Raw genomic sequence first — 25,666 nt, forward strand, 5'->3', positions numbered from 1 at the left:
AAGAGAAGTCATGAGCCAAATGGACTTAACGGATATTTATAGAACATTCTATCCTAAAGCAAAAGGATATACCTTCTTCTCAGCTCCTCATGGTACTTTCTCCAAAATTGACCATATAATTGGTCAAAAAACGGGCCTCAACAGGTACAGAAAGATAGAAATAATCCCATGCGTGCTATCGGACCACCACGGCCTAAAACTGGTCTTCAATAACAATAAGGGAAGAATGCCCACATATACGTGGAAATTGAACAATGCTCTACTCAATGATAACCTGGTCAAGGAAGAAATAAAGAAAGAAATTAAAAACTTTTTAGAATTTAATGAAAATGAAGATACAACATACTCAAACTTATGGGACACAATGAAAGCTGTGCTAAGAGGAAAACTCATAGCGCTGAGTGCCTGCAGAAAGAAACAGGAAAGAGCATATGTCAGCAGCTTGACAGCACACCTAAAAGCTCTAGAACAAAAAGAAGCAAATACACCCAGGAGGAGTAGAAGGCAGGAAATAATCAAACTCAGAGCTGAAATCAACCAAGTAGAAACAAAAAGGACCATAAAAAGAATCAACAGAACCAAAAGTTGGTTCTTTGAGAAAATCAACAAGATAGATAAACCCTTAGCCAGACTAACGAGAGGACACAGAGAGTGTGTCCAAATTAACAAAATCAGAAATGAAAAGGGAGACATAACTACAGATTCGGAGGAAATTCAAAAAATCATCAGATCTTACTATAAAAACCTATATTCAACAAAATTTGAAAATCTGCAGGAAATGGACAATTTCCTAGACAGATACCAGGTATCGAAGTTAAATCAGGAACAGATAAACCAGTTAAACAACCCCATAACTCCTAAGGAAATAGAAGCAGTCATTAAAGGTCTCCCAACCAAAAAGAGCCCAGGTCCAGACAGGTTTAGTGCAGAATTCTATCAAACCTTCATAGAAGACCTCATACCAATATTATCCAAACTATTCCACAAAATTGAAACAGATGGAGCCCTACCGAATTCCTTCTACGAAGCCACAATTACTCTTATACCTAAACCACACAAAGACACAACAAAGAAAGAGAACTTCAGACCAATTTCCCTTATGAATATCGACGCAAAAATACTCAATAAAATTCTGGCAAACCGAATTCAAGAGCACATCAAAACAATCATCCACCATGATCAAGTAGGCTTCATCCCAGGCATGCAGGGATGGTTTAATATACGGAAAACCATCAACGTGATCCATTATATAAACAAACTGAAAGAACAGAACCACATGATCATTTCATTAGATGCTGAGAAAGCATTTGACAAAATTCAACACCCCTTCATGATAAAAGTCCTGGAAAGAATAGGAATTCAAGGCCCATACCTAAACATAGTAAAAGCCATATACAGCAAACCAGTTGCTAACATTAAACTAAATGGAGAGAAACTTGAAGCAATCCCACTAAAATCAGGGACTAGACAAGGCTGCCCACTCTCTCCCTACTTATTCAATATAGTTCTTGAAGTTCTAGCCAGAGCAATCAGACAACAAAAGGAGATCAAAGGGATACAGATCGGAAAAGAAGAGGTCAAAATATCACTATTTGCAGATGACATGATAGTATATTTCAGTGATCCCAAAAGTTCCACCAGAGAACTACTAAAGCTGATAAACAACTTCAGCAAAGTGGCTGGGTATAAAATTAACTCAAATAAATCAGTTGCCTTCCTCTATACAAAAGAGAAACAAGCCGAGAAAGAAATTAGGGAAACGACACCCTTCATAATAGTCCCAAATAATATAAAGTACCTCGGTGTGACTTTAACCAAGCAAGTAAAAGATCTGTACAATAAGAACTTCAAGACACTGAGGAAAGAAATTGAAGAAGACCTCAGAAGATGGAAAGATCTCCCATGCTCATGGATTGGCAGGATTAATATAGTAAAAATGGCCATTTTACCAAAAGCAATCTACAGATTCAATGCAATCCCCATCAAAATACCAATCCAATTCTTCAAAGAGTTAGGAAGATAGCGTCAATGTTGCATTATGAGATGAAAATGAAATTTCAAACACTGTGGTTGAGGATCAAGAGGACAGGGGTGGGACTGTTGTGTTATGTTTCATTGTCCACTTGATGAGATTTAGAATCACCTCTGCATTGAGGGTGTTTTCAGAAAGGTTTCCTGAGCAGAGAAGACTGCCTGAACATGGGTCACACCGTGCCGTGGGGGCCTGGACTGGATAAGAGAGGATGTGACCTGAGTATCAGACTCACCTCTCTGATTCCTGACTACAGGTGAAATGTGGCTGATGGCGCCATGCATCTACATGTTAATCCAGTAAAACGATGTTAGTATTGTTATGAAAAATGTTTGAACTTATGAACCCCTAAAAGGGTCCCTTCAGTGTTTACAGGCCACAGGTCACATGAGAATCCTGGACATTCGGGGAGGTAAGACCATCACCAGCGAACACTGTGCAAGCTGGGGAGAGAGATAGCTACTTCGTTCTTGTTTTCAGAGGGTGAGAGATTTAAGGCATAGCTAGGCAGTACTTTTCTGGTCTGAGGCGACCCTTCATAATCCTCCTCTGCTGCTCTTCCCTGTAGCTTGGGACATTTCCTCCTGACCCAGGAGTTTGGAAGATTATACTTAAGCCAAGGATACCAAATTACAATTTCTACAGGAAACAAGGCTTCCTACGTACAATCCCCACATAAAAGAATCTGGGTTCAGTGTTACCAAATCTTCATTTTGTTTATTTTTGGCTTTTCTAGGCAAGGTCTCTGTGTAGCCCTGACTACCCTGGAACTAGCTCTGTACACCAGGCTGGTTTGAACTTAAAGATCTGCCTGCCTCTGTCTCCCGGATGCTGGGATCAATGCCACTACTACTTGGCTGACTTTTTTCAAAACACCAGAATCTAGGTTTTTATTTGCACTTTAAAATGTTGAGACCAGGGAGATGGCTCAGTAGGTAGTCATTGCTAGGCAAGCACGAGGGCCTGAGTTCAACTCTCCAGAGCCCAGGAAAAAGTTGGGCAGAGTAGTCTGTGCCTCAGTGCCAGTGCTGGGACATAGAGACCAGAGGCCTGGGAGATCACTGAGCCATTGAGGAAGCACACGTGTCCACAGACCTGTCCACAGAGACAGACACACAGACAGACAGGTGTCGGCAACTATTTCAGTCATCTCTTATCATCGTAGCCTGAAATAATCTCATTGTGTAGGGAAAGGGTTTGACTCAGCCATCCCAGAGTGTGATGAGGTGGGCAGGAGTCTGGTAGGTCTACACCTCAAATGAGCTAAAGGCCTCCAACGAGGCTCTGTGTCTCAAAGGTCCCATCACATCCCCAACAGCACAAGCTGGGGGAGCACTTAGTGCTGGGTATGGTAGTGTAAACCTTTAATCTTAGCACTTGAGAGGGCAGGGCAGCCTGGTCTATATCACAAGTTCCAGGCCAACCAGTTACATGGTGAGACTCTGTCTCCAAAAAATAAAAACAAAACACGAGGCCAGAGAGATGTTAAGAGCATTGGCTTCTCTTCCAGAAGTCCAGCAACAACATGGCGGCTCACAACCATCTATAATGGAATTTGATGCCCTCTTTTGGTGTGCCTGGAGGAAGCTACAGTGTACTCATAGACATAAAATAAATGAATAAAATCTTTTAAAACTTACAAAATAAATCTTAAAAACAAACAAACAAAGAAAACAATAGTGACAACAAAGGTCCAAGATACAGAAACAACAAATTAGGTTTTAAAAGAATAAGAAAACACCACGACTTAACATTGAGCATTCAGCTATGACCTGCGGTTTCCGCCATGGGGAAGCCTAAGCTAAATAAAACTCCACTTAAAAAGTGTGGAAGGAGGGGAACCCTCGTCTGCAACATCACCTTGCCACAGGCCACCTGCCTTTGATGTCGCACCACATCTCAAGATCCATGGTAAGGAACAGCTGCTGGGCGTCTTCAACCTTCCAAGCAATGGTGTGGCAAACCACTCCACATCACACTGGGAGGAGAATCCCAGAGACTGTTTGCCTGGGTAAATAAGTTCGAATTAACAAAACATAGCATTATGTCTGTGGGAAAGTGAGTGAGAAATGCTGGAGAGTACACACTCTGCCACACTGCCGAACACACGTTTTCTGTTTGATTGCGGGATGTCTTAGATACAATCCTGCGGCCATCAGCCCTATAGTAGGACGTCATCATCTTTGTTTACTATTCTCTCTTCCCCTAGGCACCTGGGATCTATGTATAGTGTCAGGACTGAGTACATACGCCAATCAATACTTGTACAGAGAATGACTGAGTAATACTTGTCTTCGTTCAGAGACTAAAAAGATCTTCCTTCCCAGAGTTCACAGAGCAGGAAAATGAACCCATGCCTCTGTGTTCTCAGAAACTGAATACTGTGAGAGTAAATTAAAACATAAATACGTAAGCCTGTCTTGTTTGGACTATTCAATAAGCTGGTCTCTGAGACTTGAGCGCTCTCCTCGTCCTGTGTCGCTGTGCTGGATTTCAATGGCCAGGCTTTCCATGTCAGTGTCCCACAGACGTGTGGGGAAACGTGTAGGAATGTGACGTCAGTAGTTTCAGTACAAGTCAGGCAGCACAGTAAGATTAAAACAAGCACAGTCCAACACGAAAAAGAAACATGACTGGAAATCAAAATCCTCAAATTAGTTTCTCTTTGTCTTTTGCTTTGTGCTTTAGAAAACTATACCTGCCAGGTGTGGTGTTAGTCCCACTTTTAGTCCCAGCACTTGGGAGGCAGAGGTAGGTGGATCTCTGAATTCTAGGCCAGCCCGGTCTACAGAGTGAATTCCAGGACAGCAAGGGCTAAACAGAGAAACCCTGTCTCAGAAAACCAAAAGAAGAAAGAAAAAAGGGAAGGGAAGGGAAGGGAAGGGAAGGGAAGGGAAGGGAAGGGAAGGGAAGGAAAGGAAAGGAAAGGAAAGGAAAGGAAAGGAAAGGAAAGGAAAGGAAAGGAAGAAGGGAGGGGAGGTAGGTCACCTATGGATTTCCCTGCCCCCTGAAAGCTCGACAAAGCTCTGAGCACTGAGAAGTTGAAGTGGAATTAGAAGCTGTGCACACTGCTGTTGTACAGATTGGTTCAACCCATCTAAAAAAAATAGCATCATAAAATGAATCATAAAAATGTTCATACCCTATAATCCAGTAATCTCTCTCCTGGGATTTTATTCTAGACAAGTTATTGGCCAAAAGAAGAAAAAAAAGGCCATTATACAAAATGCTCACTGTGGCTTTGTCTTTAACAACAAAGAACCAAAACACAAAATACACAAGATGGGTTAGTATGTTACAGCACATGCCCAAGGCAAGGTGTGGAAAATACTCTTCAGCTGTGGAAAATAAATCTGAAGCTGAGGTCACAGCTCAGTAAGAGTGCTTACCTAGAATGCTCAAGGTGCCAGGTTCGAGTCCAGACACCACAAGAAATAAAGTGAACAAATCCTTATTGCTGGGCAGGGATACAAAAAACGTCATGGAATTAAATAAAATACAACATAAAAGGATTGACATAGGGACCTGGGAGGGGCTCAGTGTTTAGAGTCCTTGCTGTGAAAGCTTGAGGACTGGAGTTGGCCCCTAGCACCCACATATTAGTAAAAGCCATAAACAGCCATGCACGACCATCATCCCGTGTTGGGAGATGAAGATGGGTGACTCCCAGGCACTCGACGGCCAGCCAAACCTAGTCAGAACTTCAAGCTTCATTCAGGTCCAGTGAGAGACCTTGTCTCAAGGGAATAAGGCAGAGGAAAAGGCTACATCTAGAAGCAAACTATTCCTCTGGCCTCCATTATGTGTATACAGCCCTATATCAGTGCATACTCTACACACACACACACACACACACACACACACACACACACACACACACAGAGAGAGAGAGAGAGAGAGAGAGAGAGAGAGAGAGATTAACATACTGTAATCAACTTCGCAGATAGCTCAGTTACCATATAAACTTGATCTCAAAATTGACATAAAGCTGTGTGAGCCTATGATTTGAGATGTTTATGCTCTTTCTCAGAACTTCTTTTCATGTTGTATTTTTCCCCATTACATGTGTACATATATGTATAAAATGTATATATATTCTAAAACACCTTATAGACTAAACACGGACTTCGGGCTTTTTGTACTTCTTACTATGTAGCCTTGGTTGGCCCCAAATGCATACAGATCCCCTTGGTTTTGCCTCCCTAGTACTTGGACTGAAGACCTGTGGTATGTGCCAGGCCGGGCATCTCCTTTTAAAAGGAGAACCACATACGCTTTCCAAATATCCAATTAAAGATAAAGAGCAAGAAGACAAGGTGGGGCTGGAGCGATGCCTCGGAGCTTAGGTGACCTGGCTGCCCTTCATCCAGAGGACCCAAGCTCAGATGGCACCGACCACACTGGGTGGCTCACACATCTGTAACTCCAGTTGGATCCAGGGAGTCCGACATCTTCATGTGACCTCTCAGCAGGTACCTGCACACATCACACAATCATACACACACGAGTACAAATATATCCTTTATAAAAAGGAAGAAGACAGGTCTGGAAGTGTTTCTAAGAACAGCTGCTGTCTGAAGTACTAAGGACAATCAGGAACCCTGAGAGAAGAGAAAAGGAAGGAGGCCACCAGGGCACTCTTTCAGATGATGGTGTGCTGTCAAGACCACAGTGGGAGAGGGCTGAGATTTACCTGCCCCACCAGGTGGCTGCCTGGCACCATCTCTCTTCGCTTCATTCCACAAGAGTTTCCTGAGCCCTGAACCTCTAAAGTGGCTCAGACGCCTGCTATGTCACAAGGCTGTGATGTACGTCATAGAATTGTCACAAAGGACAGTTCTCATGGATCATGCTCAAGGTCGTGTCCAGTGGGGAGAGGCGACCTAATGTCAACATCTGGCTACTATTCAACTTTGCAGATAAAGAACTGAGCCTTCTCTATTTTGTCAGAGCTGGTAAACCTGAAGAAGATGACTTTTCTGAACAAGCACGGGAGCCATGAGTCAATGGGTTGGTTGCCTACCGAGGAAGGAAGGAAGCAGTCTACAAAAACCACAGCTGGACAAACTCCCAAAATGCTCCCACTATTTTAGAGATCAAACTATCACTACGACTACCGGGTGTCCCAAGGGCAGGATGCAGCTCTTCACAACCAAAGTGCTTGGGGAACAACTCGGAAACAGGATTCCATTTCTGCCCTTGGCCCTGACTGGATACTTGCTCCAGGTCACACTAAAATTCACTTACTGTTACCCTCCACTCCCAAGGCTCTTCCTAGCTTATCTCCATCAACAGAGCATTCCTAGTGGTAGCTTCTTAATACTTTGGCTCATGCCTTGAACATACGGGACAGCAGATCTCTTAAATCTTGATTCCCTACTCTCAAACCTCTCTTTCTGCTGGTCATGGGCAGCTTATGATTATTGCCTGTGAGACAAAGGAGAGATGAAGATTATAGTGTTGTAAGGCCAAAAGGGGAGTGGTCTCTGAGGTAAAAACAGGGAATCCAGAGAAGAAAGGGTAAGGCTAGGTCTAGGCTCTGTATCTTACCAACTTTATAACCTATAACAAGTCACACAGTTCTTCTGTGTCTTTTGTCTCATGAATAAAATAAAGCTAGAATTTGTAAATTTCAAGGTACTCTGAAGATATTGGGGCTCTTACCATGACGGCCTGGAGTGCTATTGGAAGTAGTAGAATATTAAGGTAGTTCCTGAGAGTTCAGGAAGAGTTGGTCATGACAGTACATGCTTAAAATCTCAGGACATGGGAAGTTGAGGTTGAGGGATCAAAAGCTGAAGGTTAGGGGAATCATGAGTGGTATTGGAATACTAGCCAGTGAAGGGATGGGTAGTTCTTAATATTTGTCCTTATTGTCCTCAGCCCTCATCAAACAAACTTCTCTTTGCCACAGGCAGAAAGAGACTGATACAGAAAGCCACAATCAATCAATATACAGAATTGTGAAGTCCAGTCCCGCTGGAGAAATCTATAAAACAACCCCTACACCTAAGACTTGCAGAAGAGAGACAGAAAGACTGACTGTAAGAGCCAGAGATCTGAGGTTTTACTGTGAAATTGTCGGTCTCCTAGGGGTGTTAGAAGCCACACCAGAAGTCTCACCAACATGACTACCTAAACAGGAGCTAAATAAGATATGTTATAGTCCACATATGAAAGTTATACACCGGGGCTGGATAGATGGCTCAGTGGTTAACAGCACTGACTGCTCTTCCAGAGGTCCTGAGTTCAAATCCCAGCAACCACATGGTGGTTCACAACCATCTGTAATGAGATCAGATGCCCTATTCTGGTGTGTCTGAAGACAGCTACAGTGTACTTATATATAATAAATAAATAAATCTTAAAATAGACCATCATGCCCATCAAACCAATTAGGAGTGTAATTCCAGCAATCAGGAAGTACATATATGCAGGTCAGCCTTGGCTACAGAGTAAGACCCTGTCTCAAAACAAGCAAATAAAAAATCTTGAGGCAATGGTGTGGCTAAAGCCAAACTGCCTAGATTGTAATGAATTGAACACTAAATAAGAAGCCAGCAGATGGATGGGATCTGCCCACTCTTTTTTAAGAAACGGGTCCTAATAGACATAAGAATTTAGGGTATTTTAACTAGAATACTCTTTAGTTTAACAGATCAAGTCAGAAAAACCAAAACAAAACAGTTAAGGGGAGAGGATCTTGTGCACAAGTGGGACATTTTTGTATTCTTAGTAAACAGGCTACATGTCAGGAACTCATGGATTTAAGGGGAAAAAACAAACAAACAATACTGGTCAATCCTTGAACCCTTAGAGAATTTGGGCTCAATCGGGAAGAAAAATGTAATTTAGTAATTTGGAGTTACATGCCAGATTGTGTGGTGGTTCAAGTAAACAAGTAACAAAACAGGTCCAAAAAAGTTCACGCAGGAATCGCTTGCATGAGGAACACACCGGGCTGGGAACCTCGGGTCCAGAGGACTAAAAGCTTACCAGCCAGATTCTGGAGAAAATTCAAATGTGTTTATAGAAAATAGTTCAAAATCTAGATCCCTGAAGCGCAGAAGGCTGTTCAAATTTGACAGGACAAGAGCAAAAGAGAAGGGCAGTGTCCCTTCAAGGGAGACCAGAGGACCTGTGGAAGTTTTGCAGATGCTCTGAGACACCGCCATGGCGGCCAGGAGACAGAACCAACAGCGCCAGAAGAGAGCATTGTACTAAGAAAACGCCCGCCAAGCCCCAGAAAGAGATAAGCATGGTGGTAACCGCGATTCCCGGGGGCGGGCGCCACCGCTTACCCCGCCCACCCACACGGAAAGGAAGAGGCGGGCGCCGGAAGTCGCTGACGTCTGAGCCCCTCCCGAGGCCAGCTTCTGGGCCGGAAATGGAGCCTTAGTCCCACCCCCGCGCCTTCTACCTCGCGAGACTTGGTGGGCTCCTCCCTCTTTCTTTTCTGCCACCGCCATGGTAGGTGTTCTTCTCGTGGCCTCCGCTTCCTTGTGGCGGCTGGGCGCTCTACCTCCCTGCCTTTCGGCTGCTTGCCCTGGTCTTAGTGGGTCTCCATGGCTGCAAGTAGCCTGCGGGGCGGGATGGCTCACTTGGGTCTGGGGCGAGGGACCTGGGGCCGCGTGTTCCGACCGGAGTTGGGTCGCCTTAGACGCGCGGGCCTGGGCGTCTGAACGCGCTCCCGGTCTGTAACCTCAACCTTGCTGAATCCTTCAAAAGGCAAGTTCTCATTTGCAGGCATAATCCGGGCAGGCAAGCCTTGCTGCTCGCTCTCCAACCTCCCCTTTCCTTAGGCAGGCCTAACCATTTTGCTGTTTTTCCCATACAGCCATCCAGACTGAGGAAGACCCGGAAACTCCGGGGCCACGTGAGCCACGGCCACGGTCGCATCGGTAAGTGTGGGCCTTCTAGGCGTTTGGCCTTTGAGTTGTGTTGGAAAGTAGACAACTGTAAGTCGAAGAAAACATTTCTGAGGCCTGGGCATAGCAGTTTCCCTACTTTATGTTGGTAGTGGGGGCGGAAGGCCGAAAAGGTTTATCCCTGAGTCTTGATAACTCATGCTCAGAAACGGATTGTAAACTGAGAACAAACGAGAGCATGCGAGCAGGTAGAAGTCATTCATGTAGCTTTGTGTGCCTGCAGGTAAGCACCGCAAGCACCCAGGAGGCCGCGGGAATGCTGGAGGCATGCATCACCACAGGATCAACTTTGACAAATAGTGAGTGTTTCGGAAGTGGGGGCAGAAGGGATGACTTAGAACAGCTTCTCTCTGGAAACGGTTTCTTAACGTTGGTTATTAGCTTTAGCGAGCAAAACACTGCATGTGAACTGAGGGAACCTGTCCGAGGCTAGAGTCACGCTCAGGTATTGCTTGTTGCCTCAGTGTGCTAGAGTCCTCGAAGAAAAACTACTGACCTTATTCACTGGCTGTGGACTTTATGGCGCAGTCAGTCACCAGGTTAGTGACATACTTCAGATCAACCCTGTTTAGGGACCCTGTTAAAAGTGAGGGCGGGGTTCTACTGAGTGGCCTGACAGCCAGTTAAAAATTATATCAGGTGCCTGCCGTGTCAATGTTTACAATAGTGAACATTTATACTGCGATAGGAGATAGCTAGAAAGATGAGCTTGCTCTGAAGATGGTTGCCTTCCTTCCTAGTCATCCAGGTTACTTCGGCAAAGTTGGCATGAGGCATTACCACTTGAAGAGGAACCAGAGCTTCTGCCCAACTGTCAACCTGGATAAATTATGGACGTTGGTCAGCGAGCAGACACGGGTCAATGCAGCAAAAAACAAGAATGGAGTTGCTCCCATCATTGACGTTGTTCGATCAGTGAGTGAATTGGCTTGTCATTCTTAATGGGACCTTTAATATGCTATCTTGTTTGAAATTCAAGCCTATGTATATATTTGGCCATTACCTGTTAGGAAATCCACATTTTAGTAGAATTGTTTCAGGTAATTGAATTGGTCACAATTAGAACTCCTGTCCATTTGGTCCCACTTGTTAAGAATTCAGAAAACATGCCCACCACATATTTGTTTCCATTTCTAACAGGTTTGCTTTTTTTTTTTTTTTGGAGCTGGGGACCGAACCCAGGGCCTTGCGCTTGCTAGGCAAGCTCTCTACCACTGAGCTAAATCCCCAGCCCCTGCTTTTTTTTTTAAATGAAGTTTATAGTTGGTCCGGAGTGGTCTTAAGACATACAGCTTGGCTTTTGCAGGTTAAGTCTTTCGTTCTCTTATCTAAGGCACTATGTGTTTTAAGAGCCACCCTACACAAATACACTCTGCCTAAGTGCAGAGACCCAAACCAAAGGGAAGCTTTTAGGTAGTCATCATTCCTAGCTTATAATTAATTTGTATTTAGTAGAGGTAGTAGCTGGTCAGGAGTGGGGAGTTAACGTGCTTAATCGAGACTAGAGTCACATCCTGACATGGCACTTGTCCTGGTGTGCTAGAGTTCTCGTAGAAAATCTGCTGGTCTTGATTCACTGGTAGGGGCTTTCAGTGACCCCATTAGTGCTCAGATCAGAAACATAACCTACCTGGGGTGACACATGCTATATTCTCAAAACTGTGAAGTTGGTGGGTCTGTGAGGCCATATTGATCTACATTTGAGTTAAAGGCCATCCTTTACATAGACTATCTGAAAAGGGGGAGTAAGTCAAGTCCTACTGAGTTTTGGGGTGTGGAGCGTCTGCTATAGTGTATTGTGATTCTTTTTCTATTGTAGGGCTACTACAAAGTTCTGGGGAAGGGGAAGCTCCCTAAGCAACCTGTCATCGTGAAGGCCAAGTTCTTCAGCAGAAGAGCTGAAGAGAAGATAAAGGGTGTGGGAGGTGCCTGTGTCCTGGTGGCTTAAAGCCACTTCAGAGGCTAATTAAATGCAAACATTTTCCATGTGGTCTGAGTAGGTTCTTTGCATCCTTCCTTGTCTGCGCGTTGAGAATCTCCCTGACAATAAGTACACTGTAGCTGTCTTCATGCACACCAGAAGAGGGCATCAGATCTCATTACAGATGGCTGTGAGCCACCATGTGGTTGCTGGGATTTGACCTCAGGACCTCTGGAAGAGCAGTCAGTGCTCTTAGCCATCTCTCCAGCCCCTCCTGAAAAATCTTAAGTTATGGGAAAAACCTTGCCGTCCATATTAACATTTGCCTGACTTTGTAAGCTCACTATAGTGGACAGGTGGCTCAGGACTGGGCTACTTAGTACTGGACAGGTTAGCATGGAGAACGTAGGGGAAGAGGTGTAGGCTCCATCCAGCTTCACTTGATGGCATCCAGGTGGTGTTCCTAGGGAGCATGTCTACCTGCAACAGCACATCAGCACTGCAAACTGAGGATATTTTAGAATCAGAGCTGTGCTCTTTGAACTATTGGGAAGATGAGGCTTTAAGAGGACCTTGGAATAAAAAACCAAGAACTTGATTGTCTACCTCTTTAAATCTGGAACATTATACCAACAAAGCTAAGTCTTGAGTTTCTAAGGAGTAAAGGAGATTGTGTACACTTAGCACTGAGGCTCCTTTAGTAGCCAAGTGCATATTACCAGGCAGTATAAGTTGGGAAGGGTCACTTGGCAGGGAAAAGGCTATCATGGCAGAAGCTTACCAGTAATGAACATGGGTTCATGGAAAAAACCCCTTTTAGATGTTATGACTCTAGAGACACAATACTGTATGCCACCCCTAGTACAACTAGGGGTCTAAATGTTATGTGTATGGGGGTGATGTCTGGCAGGACAAATGTAGGATCTTTAACAAAAGTACATAGTTAAACAGGTTTTTATAACAAAACACTACTAAGTTTGACTTTGATGTCATGATAGCTGTTTGAGATGGATATGATGGGCTTGAGAACCTTGAATTCTGGGTGAGAGGAGAACCTGGAGAGTCTTCTATACATACTGCCAAACACATGCCAGGCTTGCTGTGTGGCCCATGCCACCCGAGCCATCAGTCACGTGCCAGCGTGGGTTTTCTGGATTAAGGTGAGACCTGCAGTGCTAAGATTATGCTTATGGAGGCCTGCTTATAAGTTTGGAGGCCAGGGTGCTAGATCCAAGCACCTAAGGAGGCTGTCAGGAAGCCCAGGCTGAGCTAACAGCTGAAAGCAATGGCACTCAAGTCTCAATTTTCTGGTTATTCTCTTTACTGACATAAAGCCTTATGTGGAAGGCTTTTTCAGAAGTTAATTTTGCTTTCCCAGGAGACTAACTCCACCATTGGACAAGTTGGGGCCTGCACAGGTGTCAGTGGGAAAGGTAAGGATGGAAGGAATCCCAGGATAGGACTGTCTCAGATTAGGGCGGAAGGACAGGAATATTAGTTCACATCCTGTCAAACTCCGCAGCATTCAAGGTCTGCCTTGAAAGTAGGTAGGAAACCTGAGTTTTCCTTCCTGTAGTCGAACTTTCTGGATACACGTAAGCTTCTAGTGGAAGAAATGAGGGTGAGGAGTCACTGGCAATGGAGAAGGGTCAGGTCCACGTCCAGGGTTAGCAGTGCTTGGGCTGCTGTCCGCTGACAATCAGCCACCCAGTAATGTCACAATGATAAGGGGCAAATCCATCACTAGAAGCACCATAGAAAGTGTCTACCAGAGAAGGAAGCTAAGTGAGGACTGACAGGTGTCAGGAATGGCCAGGAACCCATGTGAATGCATTTACCAAGTGCCCAAACCCTGTATCCATCCAGAATTCACCTGGTTTTGAGAAAACTGAAGAAAGTGAAACAGGAACACTTCAGCCAAAATGAATGTACAGTTTATTGAGAACATCGGTGGATGGTGGAAGGAAAATTGCCCTGTACCGCATCATGGCCACCACTGACTGGGAGCTCCACTAACCATGATTCAACTGACCCATGTCAGACGGTGGAAGGAACAAAAACCAGGCCCAAGCGTCTGGCTTTACATTGCAAATAGGGACAGGGTGGTTCTTGCCTTTCAGAAACAGGCTTGGCAGATAGGCAAACTAAGAAGTAAAAATAGAAACAACCAGAAAAACAGTCCTCTTACACATAATTAAGACAGCACCTGCTCTCCAGGGCCCAAAACTGGCAGCAGGGCCTCAGGGAGACAGGCCAGAAGTCTTCAGGAAACAGTGGTTTGGCTGAGACAGTCAGCTGCACATAACTGGCCAGTCACCAGCACCCAGCAAGACTCCTTCCATGCTCAGACAAGGCAAGAAAGCACCCGGCCCTTTGGGATATACAAATATTTATCAGATTCTCTTTGCTTGTTACAAAAACAGGAAAGCTTACAGCAGATTATTTACAAACGGTATCCTGGGATATGATGAAGGCAGAGGTGCACTGGCTTTGGAGGTGGGGTCTGTAGAAGCAAGGTAGCCACAACATCCCACAGGGTCCCAGGCTGGGCCCTCTCCCTGGGCTCTGCAAAGCACTTAGACTCTACTACTAGATATTTAATTCTTCTTGTGGAGGAACTTCATCTTGTTGCCTGTGGACAGAGGGCAAAGGTGAGGATGTTTCATGAATCCCTTCCAAACAGCCATGCTCTCTCCTTGCCCCCCCTTTTCCTTGCAAAAAGGATCAATTTGACAAGAGGAGTGACAGCTCTGAGAAGGTAGGGAAAATACAACTTTAAAAGACAAAACAAGCCCCTGCTATCCTGAAATCACACTAGCTGAGCTCCCTAAAGGAGTGGGAGAACTTTGCAGAACTGGCACTTTGGCATTAACATCATCTGTATATTTTGCAGCCTAGAACAAAGATGACTAGCACTCAGCTCTTGTGAGCAAAAGATATAACAACAACAAAAACCCCAAACAACTTAGGGTTGATTCTTGGCTCTTTTTTGTGAATCTTGTGCTAAATGCTCTTAAAGCAGTAGCTGGACATCTCTTCCTCACAGGATTTCCTCTTGCTCTGTCTACAGCCTGTGTATATTTGGTGGCCTAGATTCACAGTATTTTAGGGGACAGCACCCCCCTGGATATCTTCATTGGTAACAAGTAACTTACCCAAGCCACGGAGAAACTTGTTCATCCCACTCTGCTCAGTGTCAGGGAGCTCTTCTAGATACTGCTCTACTCGCTGCTCAAAGAGGCCTGAGAGAGGAGCAGCAAGTATGAAGACGGCAGTATGAGTACATGATGGTCACACAGTGCAGAGGCAAAAGGGAAAAGGCAGCCATCTGGTCTAACAGTTGGTAGGACCACAGGGTCAGAACTCTGACTGGTTCATTACAATGACCTAGTTATATTGAGTCTAAAGACGCCCCCAGCTCTCATCCCAGTTCCTGGAACCTTACCCTTTGCTCGACACTTTCTTAGCTCCCTGTCTTGGATGAAGCCAGCAAACATCTGAGACTCCATAAAAACCTCAAGGAAACGGCGGATGCTTTTGGAGGCCACAGACTTTCGGAAGGCCTCGCGCTGAAAAGCCCTTTCTCCCTTCTCACTGTGTGTCAGGAAGAGGGAGTAGTGCCCCACGGTCTCCACAAAGAACCGGATAAACACCTCTGACACAAGTCCATTGAGGGTATTACATTCTAGAAGGGAAAAGAAAAATCATTCACTTTCAGCTCAAGATTCTGTAAGGTGATCTCCAATCTCCCATTGCTTTAGTCTCTTCCCAACAAACTTCCAACCAGCACACATATTGTCCTTGAAACCATCTACTGTGCTCAAGAGCTGTCACCTAGCCTATGAGCTATTGGAGGTCAGAAACTACTCAAAGCATAGAAGTTGACTAATATTTCTGGGAAGTTGGAGACAAAGTATTACTTTTTCCACATCCCTCACAAGCGAAGGCCCTGCTCCACCTTCCGCAGTGGCTTGAAACAAGGCCTAAGAAGGAGGACTGATTGATTTCCTGTCAGCAAGAAGTCTACAGTGCCAAATTTTGGGGCAGAAAAGGCACTAGAGGGGCCCAGTTCCTAACCTAAGCTCTCAGCCAGAAAGAGGCCAGTGTGTAATACAGATTTCAAGGTCTGTGAAGTCCAGACTTGGAGCAGAAAGACTCCTCCCTCACCATCATCAGAGTCACTGTCAGAATCCTGGGAGATCAGCTCGTTCTTCCTCTCCAGAGCCTGCTCCAGAGCAGCCTGTAACTTCCTAGGTAACAGTGTGTCCTCATCATCCATCTGCAGAAGGAAAAGACAGCAGGGATGATCACAGCTGACACTGATGAACACTGACTACCCAGGGGCTAGGCCCCGGTCCAAAGTTCAGAGAGGTAACCGCACTTCTAATAGCATTATCACCCTTGTATAATGAGGGAGCACAGAAAGGCTAGAAACTTGCCCATGTGACACAGAAGGAAGAGCAGCTAATTCCTTGTACACTATGGCCTGGACCATCCAGGAATTCCTACCCCATCTCCCTTATCCTTCTTTCACCCATGTGGGAAGTACAGTGAGCTTGGAGCAGGGAGACTGGCCTAACCTGTACTGAGACTGCTGGTCCTGACTCTACAGTCCTGTGCAGTGGCTGTATCCTGGTACCTTAAACTCGGGAGTCCTTAGCTCTGTCAGCGGTGTAATAGACAATCTGTTCCCAAAGGGGATATGCTAGGTTATGCTCCTTTATGAGAAGCCAAGAAGATTCCATGACTAACGAAGGCTTTTTGTAGCAATGACTGTAAACCTTTACAAAGCACATTTCAGTGGTGTTTACAATCCCCAGAACATCTCTAGAGAGGTGTTATCTGATGAAAGTAGTGGCTCAGAGAAATTCTGAGGTCCATTTTCTGTTTTAGAACTTGTGCTTTCCCAGCACCCAGAGAACTGTCACAGGTTCCAGGTCAGCCAGAGCTAGACAGTGAGACCCTATACCAAGGTGAAACCAAGGACAAAAACTAGAAAGGCAGATCCCATTGAGGTTATGGGTTCTGAAATCAACTTTCTCCACTACCCCTGTCTGTTCTGTGAGTTTGAAATTCAGAGCTCACAAATCAGGCTGGGTGGTGACTGAGTGCCCAGTGCCTTCCCTGGGGCAGCCCAGGTTTTGTATATGCTGCTCTTACCTGTCGGATGAATCGGTCAGATCCTAGATTCACCATCAGTGCCTGGGAAAGGGTCAGAGGCAGTGATCAGGGACTGATTCTTGCAAGCCTTTGATAGGTGTCCAGACCTCCCATGTTCCCAGGGATAGATGACAGGAAAGAATCAGCCAGATAAACCTCCCAGGAGAAAGGACAGAAGCTGTTTGAAGACTAGGTCTGAGGTAAGAAGGTTCCAACAGCCTTTCTCCTCCCCAGCCCCCAGCAGATGCCCCAGGTGCCTTACCTCTTCCACAGGCAGCTCCTTCAGTTTGGGAAGGGAGCTGGAGAGCAGGCCAACCAGGAAAGGGGTGGGACAGCAGACAATGTCAATCATGGAGGCTGGGAGGACAGGAATGAAGGTGTGCTGCCAGGAGAAGGGGTAGAGCAAGGCCACCACCGCATGAGAGCAGCTGGACAGGGTACTGATGGACAGACAGAGAGACAGGGCACCTGAGCTCAGGGCCAACACCCTTAGGGAAGGATAATTAGACACTACAGGGGCTCAGAATATCCTTTGATGAGCTGCACTTTTAGGGACTCTACCAAGAAACAGCCACAAAGGTATGTGATCAGCACACTTGAACATACTAAGGATTCTGCATGCACATGTGTATCTGTATCTTTCACACATACATGCTTGTACACTCATGTCCAGATATATAGACAGGCCTGAGCTGGTGGAAGAATTAGCTCAGACTAGGAAGAACAAAGGAACTTATCAACAAAGCTCTAGTGTGCAGGAGCTGGAAAATCCTGCAGAAGTCCTTCAAGTTGTCCCGCCTTTCACAGCTGTGTTCGGTGGGACAGCCAGTTTGCCATTAGAGGCAGCCAGGACACAACCAGTTTCTAGTCCAGTCCTGCTCTGCCCCTGGCTTTCTAGTTCTTTCTCCTTAGCTGATTAACAATGATCTGACTGAAGGGAAAGTACAGAAATCAGCAGGTGTGGCAGTGACTTATATCATTCTCAGGTTTCATTGGGGTCATCCCTTTCTTGTCCTGGAGGGGGCTCCAGGCCTCCAGAACATAGAGCTACAGGAGCCCTGTGACCAAAGGGAAACCAGGAGGACAATCACAGCTGGCAATCCTAAAGTTTCACAGGCAAAAATGAGTACACACACCCAGCTTGTACATAGGCCTGGTGTGAGGCACCAGCAAACACAGGAGTCACGGCTGGCCTGTCAGGAGAAAGTCACAGGACCTCCAAACAAACTGAGTGCTGTGACAAGCACTTCAGCAGCAGCTAGCTAGAGGCTTATAACAGATGATCATTTGAACCATGCCTGTACAGCGCAGCAAGACCTACACTAAAGAAGCCCTTCCCCTAGTGACTACATCACAGATGAAGACATAAGGCCTAGAGCCCAGCTCATTTTAAACCACACTTTTGTTTGCATTAGAGAGCCTCACCCACCAACCAGGAAAACTCTTGTGTCTACTGTGCCTATAAGTACACAACTGTCATACTAGCATTTAGGAGACTGAGATAGGAGGACTGTGAGTTCCACACCAGCCTATGCTACAAAGCACAGCAAGTTTGGGATCATTCTTGGTTATGTTGTGACATCTACACCATAGTCAAAAGGATCTGGGTTCTCCCTGGGATGCTGTAGCACGGACTCACACATTTACACCTAATCCCACAAGAGAGAGAGAAATTGAGACCTATCTATTACAAAAATCAGTCACAGGCTGGAGAGATGGCTCAGTGGTTAAGAGCACTGACTACTCTTCCAGAGGTCCTGAGTTCAATTCCCAGCAACCACATGGTGGCTCACAACCATCTGTAATGGGATTCAATGCCTCTTCTGGTGTGGATAAAAATAAAATAAAAATAAATCTTAAAAACAAAAAAACAAAAATCAGTTACTGCTCCTTTTGTCTAATGCAAAATAGTCATAGGTAACTGTCAGCCAGGGCCCTGTGTGACTAACTTGTAACCTAAAGGGCATGTAGAATACTGCTATGCCTGGAGACCTAGGTGCCCTGACCCTGAAAGCCATTCTCCTGAGGACAGCAAGAAAAGTAATCTGGGAAAGATCTGGAAAAGGTCTGCTTCAAGCCAAGGGACACACACACGCACACAAAAAGAATTTAGGAAAAACTTAAAAGGGCACAGAGGGGGCATGAGCTGTGCTGGACCCACCACAGTTCTGGTCCATGTTTTACTGCAGAGCTACCCAACCCACCTTCAGGCAGGCAGACTCCTATGAAAAGGACAGCTTTTGCCTAAGATCCAAGACTGGTAACTCTTGTATGCCAAGTGGGCCACAAAACAGGACCCTGGGGTATTTTCCTTCTGGAATGTGCTTAGAGGCAGCTGCAACCACAGGAGACAATAGCTGTATTTAATAGTCCTAAGGAGCTGGATTTTGGTGTGGGTGGAAGAAGAGGGTCAGCCTGGAGTAGAGGGGAATGGGTGTGGGTGTCTGTGTGTGACCCCTTCAGGAATAGAAAACTCAGGGTCCAGGTACTGTTAGGGGCCACATTCCAATCTGGCTAGGCCACTCCAGACAGAATACCACTCTGTCATTCATTGCTAGTCTTAGCTGCCAGAGTGGGCCCCTTTATGAAGGGCAAGATAGGCCTTGAAGGGCTGGAGAGATGGCTCAGTGCTTAAGAGCACTGACTGCTCTTCCAGAGGTCCTGAGTTCAAATCCCAGCAACCGCATGGTGGCTCACAACCAAAGGGGTTTCAACCCATAGGTTGAAAATGGCTGACCTAGACTGTAGTACACAGAGCTCTACAACTGTGAAAGGAGTATGAAAGAGGCAGCCTTTGCTTCTCAACCCTCACCATCTCTGGAAAAGTGGGCAGCTCAGCTGGAGGTAGTGGCACTCACTTCTAATATTAATACTCAGGAATGGAGGACTGCAAGGTCAAAGCCAGCCTGGCCTACACAGTGAGATCCTGTCTCCAAACAACAACCACTATTCCAGTTTTTCCTTCTCCTTTCCCTTAGCTGAGCAATGGCCTAGGTTCCTGCCCCATTGCCTGAGAGAGCGATAGATCCTCTTCTCAACTACCTCTTTGTGCACACGGAAGAAAGTACACCAGGGACTTGGTACCCACTAGAGGAGAAGCCAGCAAGAACTTCTACTGCTCTCCCCGTCACACCTGACTCAAAGCACAGCGCAGCATGCAGCTTAATGACGAAGCTTAAGTGACAGCACACACACCACGCTAGAGAAACTACTGCGTTGGCTTCTTGGTGGCTTCTTTGGTAAGAAGAGTAAGTGACAAGTTCTTACCAGCCTTCCATCCTCTCCCTGCATGCACCCCATGTCCTTAACAAACACCTCGGCTGCTGAGAACTCACTTTGCCTAGATGTCTCAGGTCCCCTAAGCATCACCTCCACTGCTCCCTATGGTCACAAACAGATCTCTACCTCTAAGTTCAAAGTGCCTATCTGTTGGACCAAGTCTTATGGACCCATCCAGCTCTTAGCCTCCTCAAACTAGCTGTCCCAGCTCCCTAGACCTTTAGTCTCTGAAGCTCCTCTCCCTCCCTCTCCCTCTCCCTCTCTGTCTCCCTGCCTCCACCCTCAGGCTAGGCAGACTGTAACCTCTGCCCTCCATACCACCCAAGGCCCCTTCTTGCCCTTCTCCACAGCTCCCTGGAAGCTAGATTATTTCTATCCACCTCTTCTCCAAGTTTCCCTCAGCCAGCCCCTACGGAATAACTTAGCAGCTCTCACACAGTACCCCTGGGGTCCGTCACCCCTGAAACTCAACATCCCACACAGGCAGCTTGGCTAGAGTTGCTCCACAGGAAGTGCCCCTCTTCTTCCTCAGGCCAAGTCCTACTGAGTTCTCAATCCTACTACCTATCCCCTCTCCACAGGCCTGCTATCCCTTCTTTATGACATCTCTACCCAGACACATGCACATATAAGAGCAGGCACTCTAATACATAATGTGTGGGATACACCAAGACTTGTTAAATAATTCATGTGTATGCCACCCACTCCCTCCTTCCTTGTCCTCTGGGCCCTACCTGAGCTTATCTGCTACAAAAATGACTCTGCGTTCCAACAGCAATGAGGCAAAGATTCGGATCAGCTGGCGCACACTGAGGCAGGTGAAGAGGCACTCAAAGTCCACGTGCTCCAGCCGGGAGTCCATCGGCCGACGCAGCTCTAACACCTGTAGGGAAGTCAAGGCAGAGCAGAAGCAGGCTAGGTGAGGGCCCAGACTGCACACATAGCATCTGCTGGCTGCTTCTCCCTTGAGTCTTCTTTGGAGGCTCTCCAATCCCCTCATGATACAGGAGACACAGTCTCCCCTTCCTTCCAAATCTAGCTCTGCTCCCAGTAAACACCCAGCCTATGGGCAGGAGGCCTAAGTGTGGAGATGGAAAGGCACTAGGGACCAGATCTCCCATGGATATGGAGAGCCAGGGAGTCTCCTGCTTTCTTTCCATCTCCTTCAGCAGACCCCACAATCAGCCACTGCTCTCCAGGCCATAGGAAGAATGCAGTACTTAGGAGGGCTGGCCTCAGCCATCTCTGGAAAGACAATGCTGTTGTCCTTGTTGCCATGTCCCCTCCCGTTCCTACTACAGTTCCTTCCAATGGCTGTCCTGCCATCTTGTCCCTTATCTCCACCACCATAAGCCCCGTGCTAAGGATTAGGAAAGATCTGGCGATTCCAAAAATCTTGCAAGGACACAGGACTGTCTTTATGAAGCCAGGCCTACCTGTATTCTCCTCTAGGAACTATTCAGAGGTCTGCCTAATGGCACCCAAAGCCCCTTCCTGGAGGCATGGGTGTGAGGGGCTGGAGAAAGGGGCTGCAGATGACCTCCGCAGTGACAGGAACTGCTAACTCATCATCTGTACAGCAGCAGTGATAGATACGCAGGCTTCCCAAGAACCTGAGGTAGGAAACTATCCTGTATGGCCTTGTGTCATAGCGAATCCCCAGCGAGGGGCTTGCCCCAGGTGTCTCACTGTTCTTGCTTCAGATCTGCTCCAGTTACTTAGAGAGTTCATTTCTCATCTCTGACTTGGGTGACTTCCAGTCCCCTAAGCACTGTTTGCTTTTGCAAGTGAAGGAATTCTTAGCTCAGTATTCACCACCCTGGGTTCTGAAAAACATCAACAGGGATGAAGGGGACTGCAAGAGCTGTGTGTACTCTTTCTTGACAGGTAGTGAACCCCAGGAAGAGCTAGTGATCAGCACAATGAAGGGGAACCCCTAAGTGCTTGATGGGTGTGGGCTGAAGGCATGCCATTGCAGTTATGTCAGAACCCTTGTATCCTGCCTAATACCTGTCCCCATCCTAAAACAAGAGAAAACAAAATGCTAGCCCTGCCTCCCGAGAGCCCTGCAAGTAGCCCCAGTAAGTGCTACTCTCTAACTTCCAGCCTCTAACCCCCAGCCCCACGCTGCCCCTGCCTCTAGGGGCTGGGAATCAGACAGCAACCTAGTGGGACAGCCCATGGACAGCAGTAGGGAGTGCATCTAGGAAGGGAAGCTGGCACCTGCCCACTCCTGGGAAGTTTCTGAGAGTTTGAGGTGTCTTACAGCATGAGTGACTTGGAGTCCATAAGAAGGAGGAAATGCCTTTAAGGCCAAAACAAGAGGACTCAGGGGACAGGAAATAGCCCTAGTCAGAGAGAAGCAACCAGGCTTAGGAAGTGACTAGGAAGAGTAGAACTGAAGAACTCCAGGGTAAGCCCTGGGCTTCAAGGCAGGGTCAGCTCTCCTGCCCCAGACAACTCACGAAACTCAAAAGTCTCTCTTATCCTAGGATATGTAGAGACTCTCAGGAAGATGTCTTCCTGAGACCCAGCCGGCATGTCACTGCCTGCACACTTCTGTGACTCCGAGGTCAGTCCTCCCATCAGCAGCAGTTTTCATCTTCCCACCTCTTACTCTAAGATGCCCTCTGCTTTTCTACTCTGAGGAAACCAAAGCCATCTCGTGAGAATCCAAGTCTACAAGCTACCATCTTTCCCCTCCTCTCCTAACAGAAGACAGCGTCCATAGAGACCACTGCCTGCACCTTCTGGTGACAGCGGGTTGTCCTTCCTTCTTCTGCATTGCCAATGTCTTTGCCCAGGGCCAATCCATCAGCATGCAAACAGCCATCTTCAATAACACCTTCCTACCCCTTACCCTGGCCTCCATCAGCTCCATACTCACTCTTCCCTCCATCCACCTCCTTGTTCTCTTCAATGCCACACCCCAGAGGAGCTGTCTACATGAGCTGTCTCATCCCTCACTTCTCCACTCACCCAGCTGCCACTGGGCTCCACCTGAAGTCCGTTCCTTGTCAATGGCCCTTGCTGCACCTCGGTGGTACCTGACTGGGATATTACTTACTCCTTATTCACTGGGGCTCCCTTTCTTTAGCTTCTCAGCCACTTCCTCTCCTTGTTTCTTTCTTTTGTTGTTGTTTTTCTTTTTCTTTTTTTTTTCGGAGGTGGGGACCGAACCCAGGGTCTTGCGCTTGCTAGGCAAGCGCCCTACCACTGAGCTAAATCCCTAACCCCGCTCTCCTTATTTCTTGTCTTCCAACTTCAGAGTTGCTACCGCTCTACTTGAGGGTTCCTCAGAACTGGGCTTTCACTTTGTCCCTGTCTATACACTTGGTTCCCACCTAGACTTAAGTGACAAGACATTCTCTCCTTCTTATCCTTTATAGGCTCCCATAGTCAGATATGGCTCCGTTATCCACCCTCTTCCCTAGGACAGAAAGCTGTAGGTTGGACTTAAGAATCGTGGTCATGCTTTCTACCTCCAGGAAAACTCCAAGTGTTACTGCTTCAAATCCATCTATTTCTATTCATTTTCCCTACCATACTCTAGCCCAGCTCCTATCTCCTGCCTGTGTTACTGCAATTGTCTTGCTGTCTCCGTTTACACTCCTGCCCATTCTCTGCACAACAGTCTGCACACAAGATTTACAGCAGAGTGAATCTTAATCCTCTTTTGGCTAAAACCCCAAATTCTTAGCACTGTTAAGTGTGTGCAGGCACAAACACTGAGCTTGGGTCCTTGCTTGCCCACCATGTCTATTCACACCCTCTAGGCATCTTGATCTGTTTCAAGTGCTTGCACAGCACCTGCCCTGCTCTCGCTCCTGCCCTATACCTGTTGTTCCCACACTTGCAATAATAATCTCCCTCCAGCTCTCTCTCCTATGCATTGCTGAGGCCCCTAGAAAAATGGCCTTTTCTTGGCAGAAGGCTTTCTCTGGCCCCCTAAACTAAAATAGACCCCCCTGTTCTACATTCTCATAGGATCCTGTTCTTTCTTTTTACAGACACTTGGGAATCAACTATTTATAAATATAACTATTCAACAGCAGGTCCCCTTCTAGATATGACAGTCCTGGAGGACACTGTGACAGTCTTTATCTTCATGACTGTACCCAAGGTTTGGTAAAACCTCCAGTTGTGAATGCTCATAATCAATACTAATCCAGGGTACAAGTCAGCCAAAGTCCCTAGCAGAAGACAATTGGACAACACGTACAGCTCCCAGGGTCACACTGTTGTTCATACTGACCAGGAGTACAGACACAGTGAGCAGGAAAGTGTTCTACACCTCCCAGGGACGGCACTCTGGCAGGCACGCTCTTCTCTAGACCCAGCCTAGGGCCAGAAATGAACACTGTAGCAATTCCCTACCTCATTGCCAGCACCAGGCAGGAATGTCTTCACTTTGATGGTTTTCCCTGGGGCTGGAAAGGGCGATTCCATGAGACTTCTCATAAAGGGGTAGACCAGAGCAGCTGAGATTCCACGCCGGCGCTCCACCTCATCTAGGACCTGTGCACACCACCAGCAGCCCAAAGGAAAGAGTGTTGGGAGCGCCTTCTCCACCTCCTTGACAGAGAAGAGGGCAACCCAGCCTCTGACCAAGCTGGACCAGAAACCAGGAGACAAAAAAGCTGTCCTGCTGCTGTCTCTGTACCTGTCTTGTTTCTCTTGGCCTCCGTGGCCATTCACTTCCCTTGCTGGCCTGCTTTAGTCCCCAAGAAGGGAATGATGGGGCAAAAGAAATAGCACCGTGAAACAGCTTCCTGGGCACCCCTGGACTCCAAGGACTCCAGGCTGGGCCACTACAGAGCAGGCACTGTCAACCCAGGAGTTGGGGAAATGCCAGCTAGCTGGGCAGTAAGCCAGGCTCGGGAAGACAGGCCTCTGAGAGCCCACATACTTGCTCTGTATGCCCTGTCTCTCACACAGGTCATTTTCTTATCTCGGCATCTGCAGATACTCCTATGAGAGCTGTCTGAGATGGGGGAAAGACAGCATCTCTTACCTTGGAAAACAGGCCGAAGCAGCCTAGGCGGCTGATGACACAGTACACCTCTGGCAACCGAGGCCCTTTCCCATTTGGCTGGAGAGGAGGAGAGAGGGAGAAACAAAGAATGTGTGAATACCACATCTGCCTCATTTTCCTTGGGACCTGAGCATTAAGTACAGTCCCTCTAGTAAGGATAACCCCAAACGTCTAAACTCAACCAGATTCCCAAAGAAAGGCCACCATTCCCAGAGGGCAGACTCAATCTCATGCCAAGCTCCAGGGAAGCTCCATCCTTTATCCCAGGAAAACACAGACAGAGCCTGGCAGAGGTCACAGGGAGGCTTGCG

General features: G+C 46.8%; 3 protein-coding genes and 2 non-coding genes across 27 annotated transcripts in view; 3 read left to right on the top strand and 2 right to left on the bottom strand.

Moving 5' to 3' along the window:
• Trim66 (tripartite motif-containing 66) overlaps positions 1-9,374 on the bottom strand; it is a 70,705-nt gene extending 61,331 nt beyond the window's left edge. For 2 of the 5 annotated variants that reach the window (XM_039082619.2, XM_039082591.2), the window contains exon 1: positions 6,726-6,785. Coding sequence is in view for 1 of the 5 variants with exons in the window: in XM_006229983.5 (XP_006230045.1) it covers positions 6,726-6,770 (45 nt within the window). In the remaining 4 variants the exon portion in view is untranslated. 5 annotated transcript variants of the gene reach the window in all.
• On the top strand, positions 6,856-12,490 carry Rpl27a (ribosomal protein L27A). 4 transcript variants are annotated; one of them, XM_063285816.1, is made up of 7 exons: positions 6,856-7,258; positions 7,947-8,076; positions 9,121-9,502; positions 9,870-9,933; positions 10,184-10,259; positions 10,701-10,875; positions 11,780-11,950. In XM_063285816.1, exons 3-7 carry the CDS (start codon positions 9,500-9,502, stop codon positions 11,906-11,908), a joined length of 447 nt encoding a protein of 148 aa, XP_063141886.1. In that variant the 5' UTR covers positions 6,856-7,258; positions 7,947-8,076; positions 9,121-9,499; the 3' UTR covers positions 11,909-11,950. The 4 variants fall into 4 exon arrangements, with proteins under 4 accessions (XP_063141886.1, XP_063141882.1, NP_001099760.1 ...); XM_063285812.1 differs by having other exon boundaries at positions 6,908-7,258; positions 7,951-8,076; NM_001106290.1 differs by lacking the exons at positions 6,856-7,258; positions 7,947-8,076 and having other exon boundaries at positions 9,472-9,502; positions 11,780-12,490.
• On the top strand, positions 10,383-10,512 carry LOC134478799 (small nucleolar RNA SNORA3/SNORA45 family). The gene has a single exon (XR_005500121.1). It is a non-coding gene; the product is annotated as a small nucleolar RNA SNORA3/SNORA45 family (small nucleolar RNA).
• Snora3B (small nucleolar RNA, H/ACA box 3B) lies at positions 11,455-11,585 on the top strand. The gene has a single exon (XR_005500120.1). It is a non-coding gene; the product is annotated as a small nucleolar RNA SNORA3/SNORA45 family (small nucleolar RNA).
• A 1,303-nt stretch (positions 12,491-13,793) lies between the features above and the next one.
• The window catches only part of Dennd2b (DENN domain containing 2B), a 150,729-nt gene continuing 138,856 nt past the window's right edge, over positions 13,794-25,666 (bottom strand). For 12 of the 16 annotated variants that reach the window (XM_063263081.1, XM_039078198.2, XM_063263099.1 and 9 more), the window contains 9 exons: positions 25,335-25,412; positions 24,698-24,895; positions 21,055-21,203; positions 17,304-17,481; positions 17,042-17,083; positions 16,049-16,160; positions 15,327-15,566; positions 15,037-15,123; positions 13,800-14,513 (listed from right to left, as the gene is read on the bottom strand). In XM_063263081.1, the coding sequence (XP_063119151.1) occupies positions 14,479-14,513; positions 15,037-15,123; positions 15,327-15,566; positions 16,049-16,160; positions 17,042-17,083; positions 17,304-17,481; positions 21,055-21,203; positions 24,698-24,895; positions 25,335-25,412 (1,119 nt within the window). In that variant the 3' untranslated portion in view covers positions 13,800-14,478. Of the gene's footprint in view, positions 14,514-15,036; positions 15,124-15,326; positions 15,567-16,048; positions 16,161-17,041; positions 17,198-17,303; positions 17,482-21,054; positions 21,204-24,697; positions 24,896-25,334; positions 25,413-25,666 lie in introns of those variants that run through there. The other 4 variants (XM_063263096.1, XM_063263101.1, NM_001395094.1 and 1 more) reach the window with 3 other exon arrangements.

This window comes from Rattus norvegicus, chromosome 1, assembly GCF_036323735.1.
Source record: "Rattus norvegicus strain BN/NHsdMcwi chromosome 1, GRCr8, whole genome shotgun sequence".
Taxonomy (NCBI): domain Eukaryota; kingdom Metazoa; phylum Chordata; class Mammalia; order Rodentia; family Muridae; genus Rattus; species Rattus norvegicus.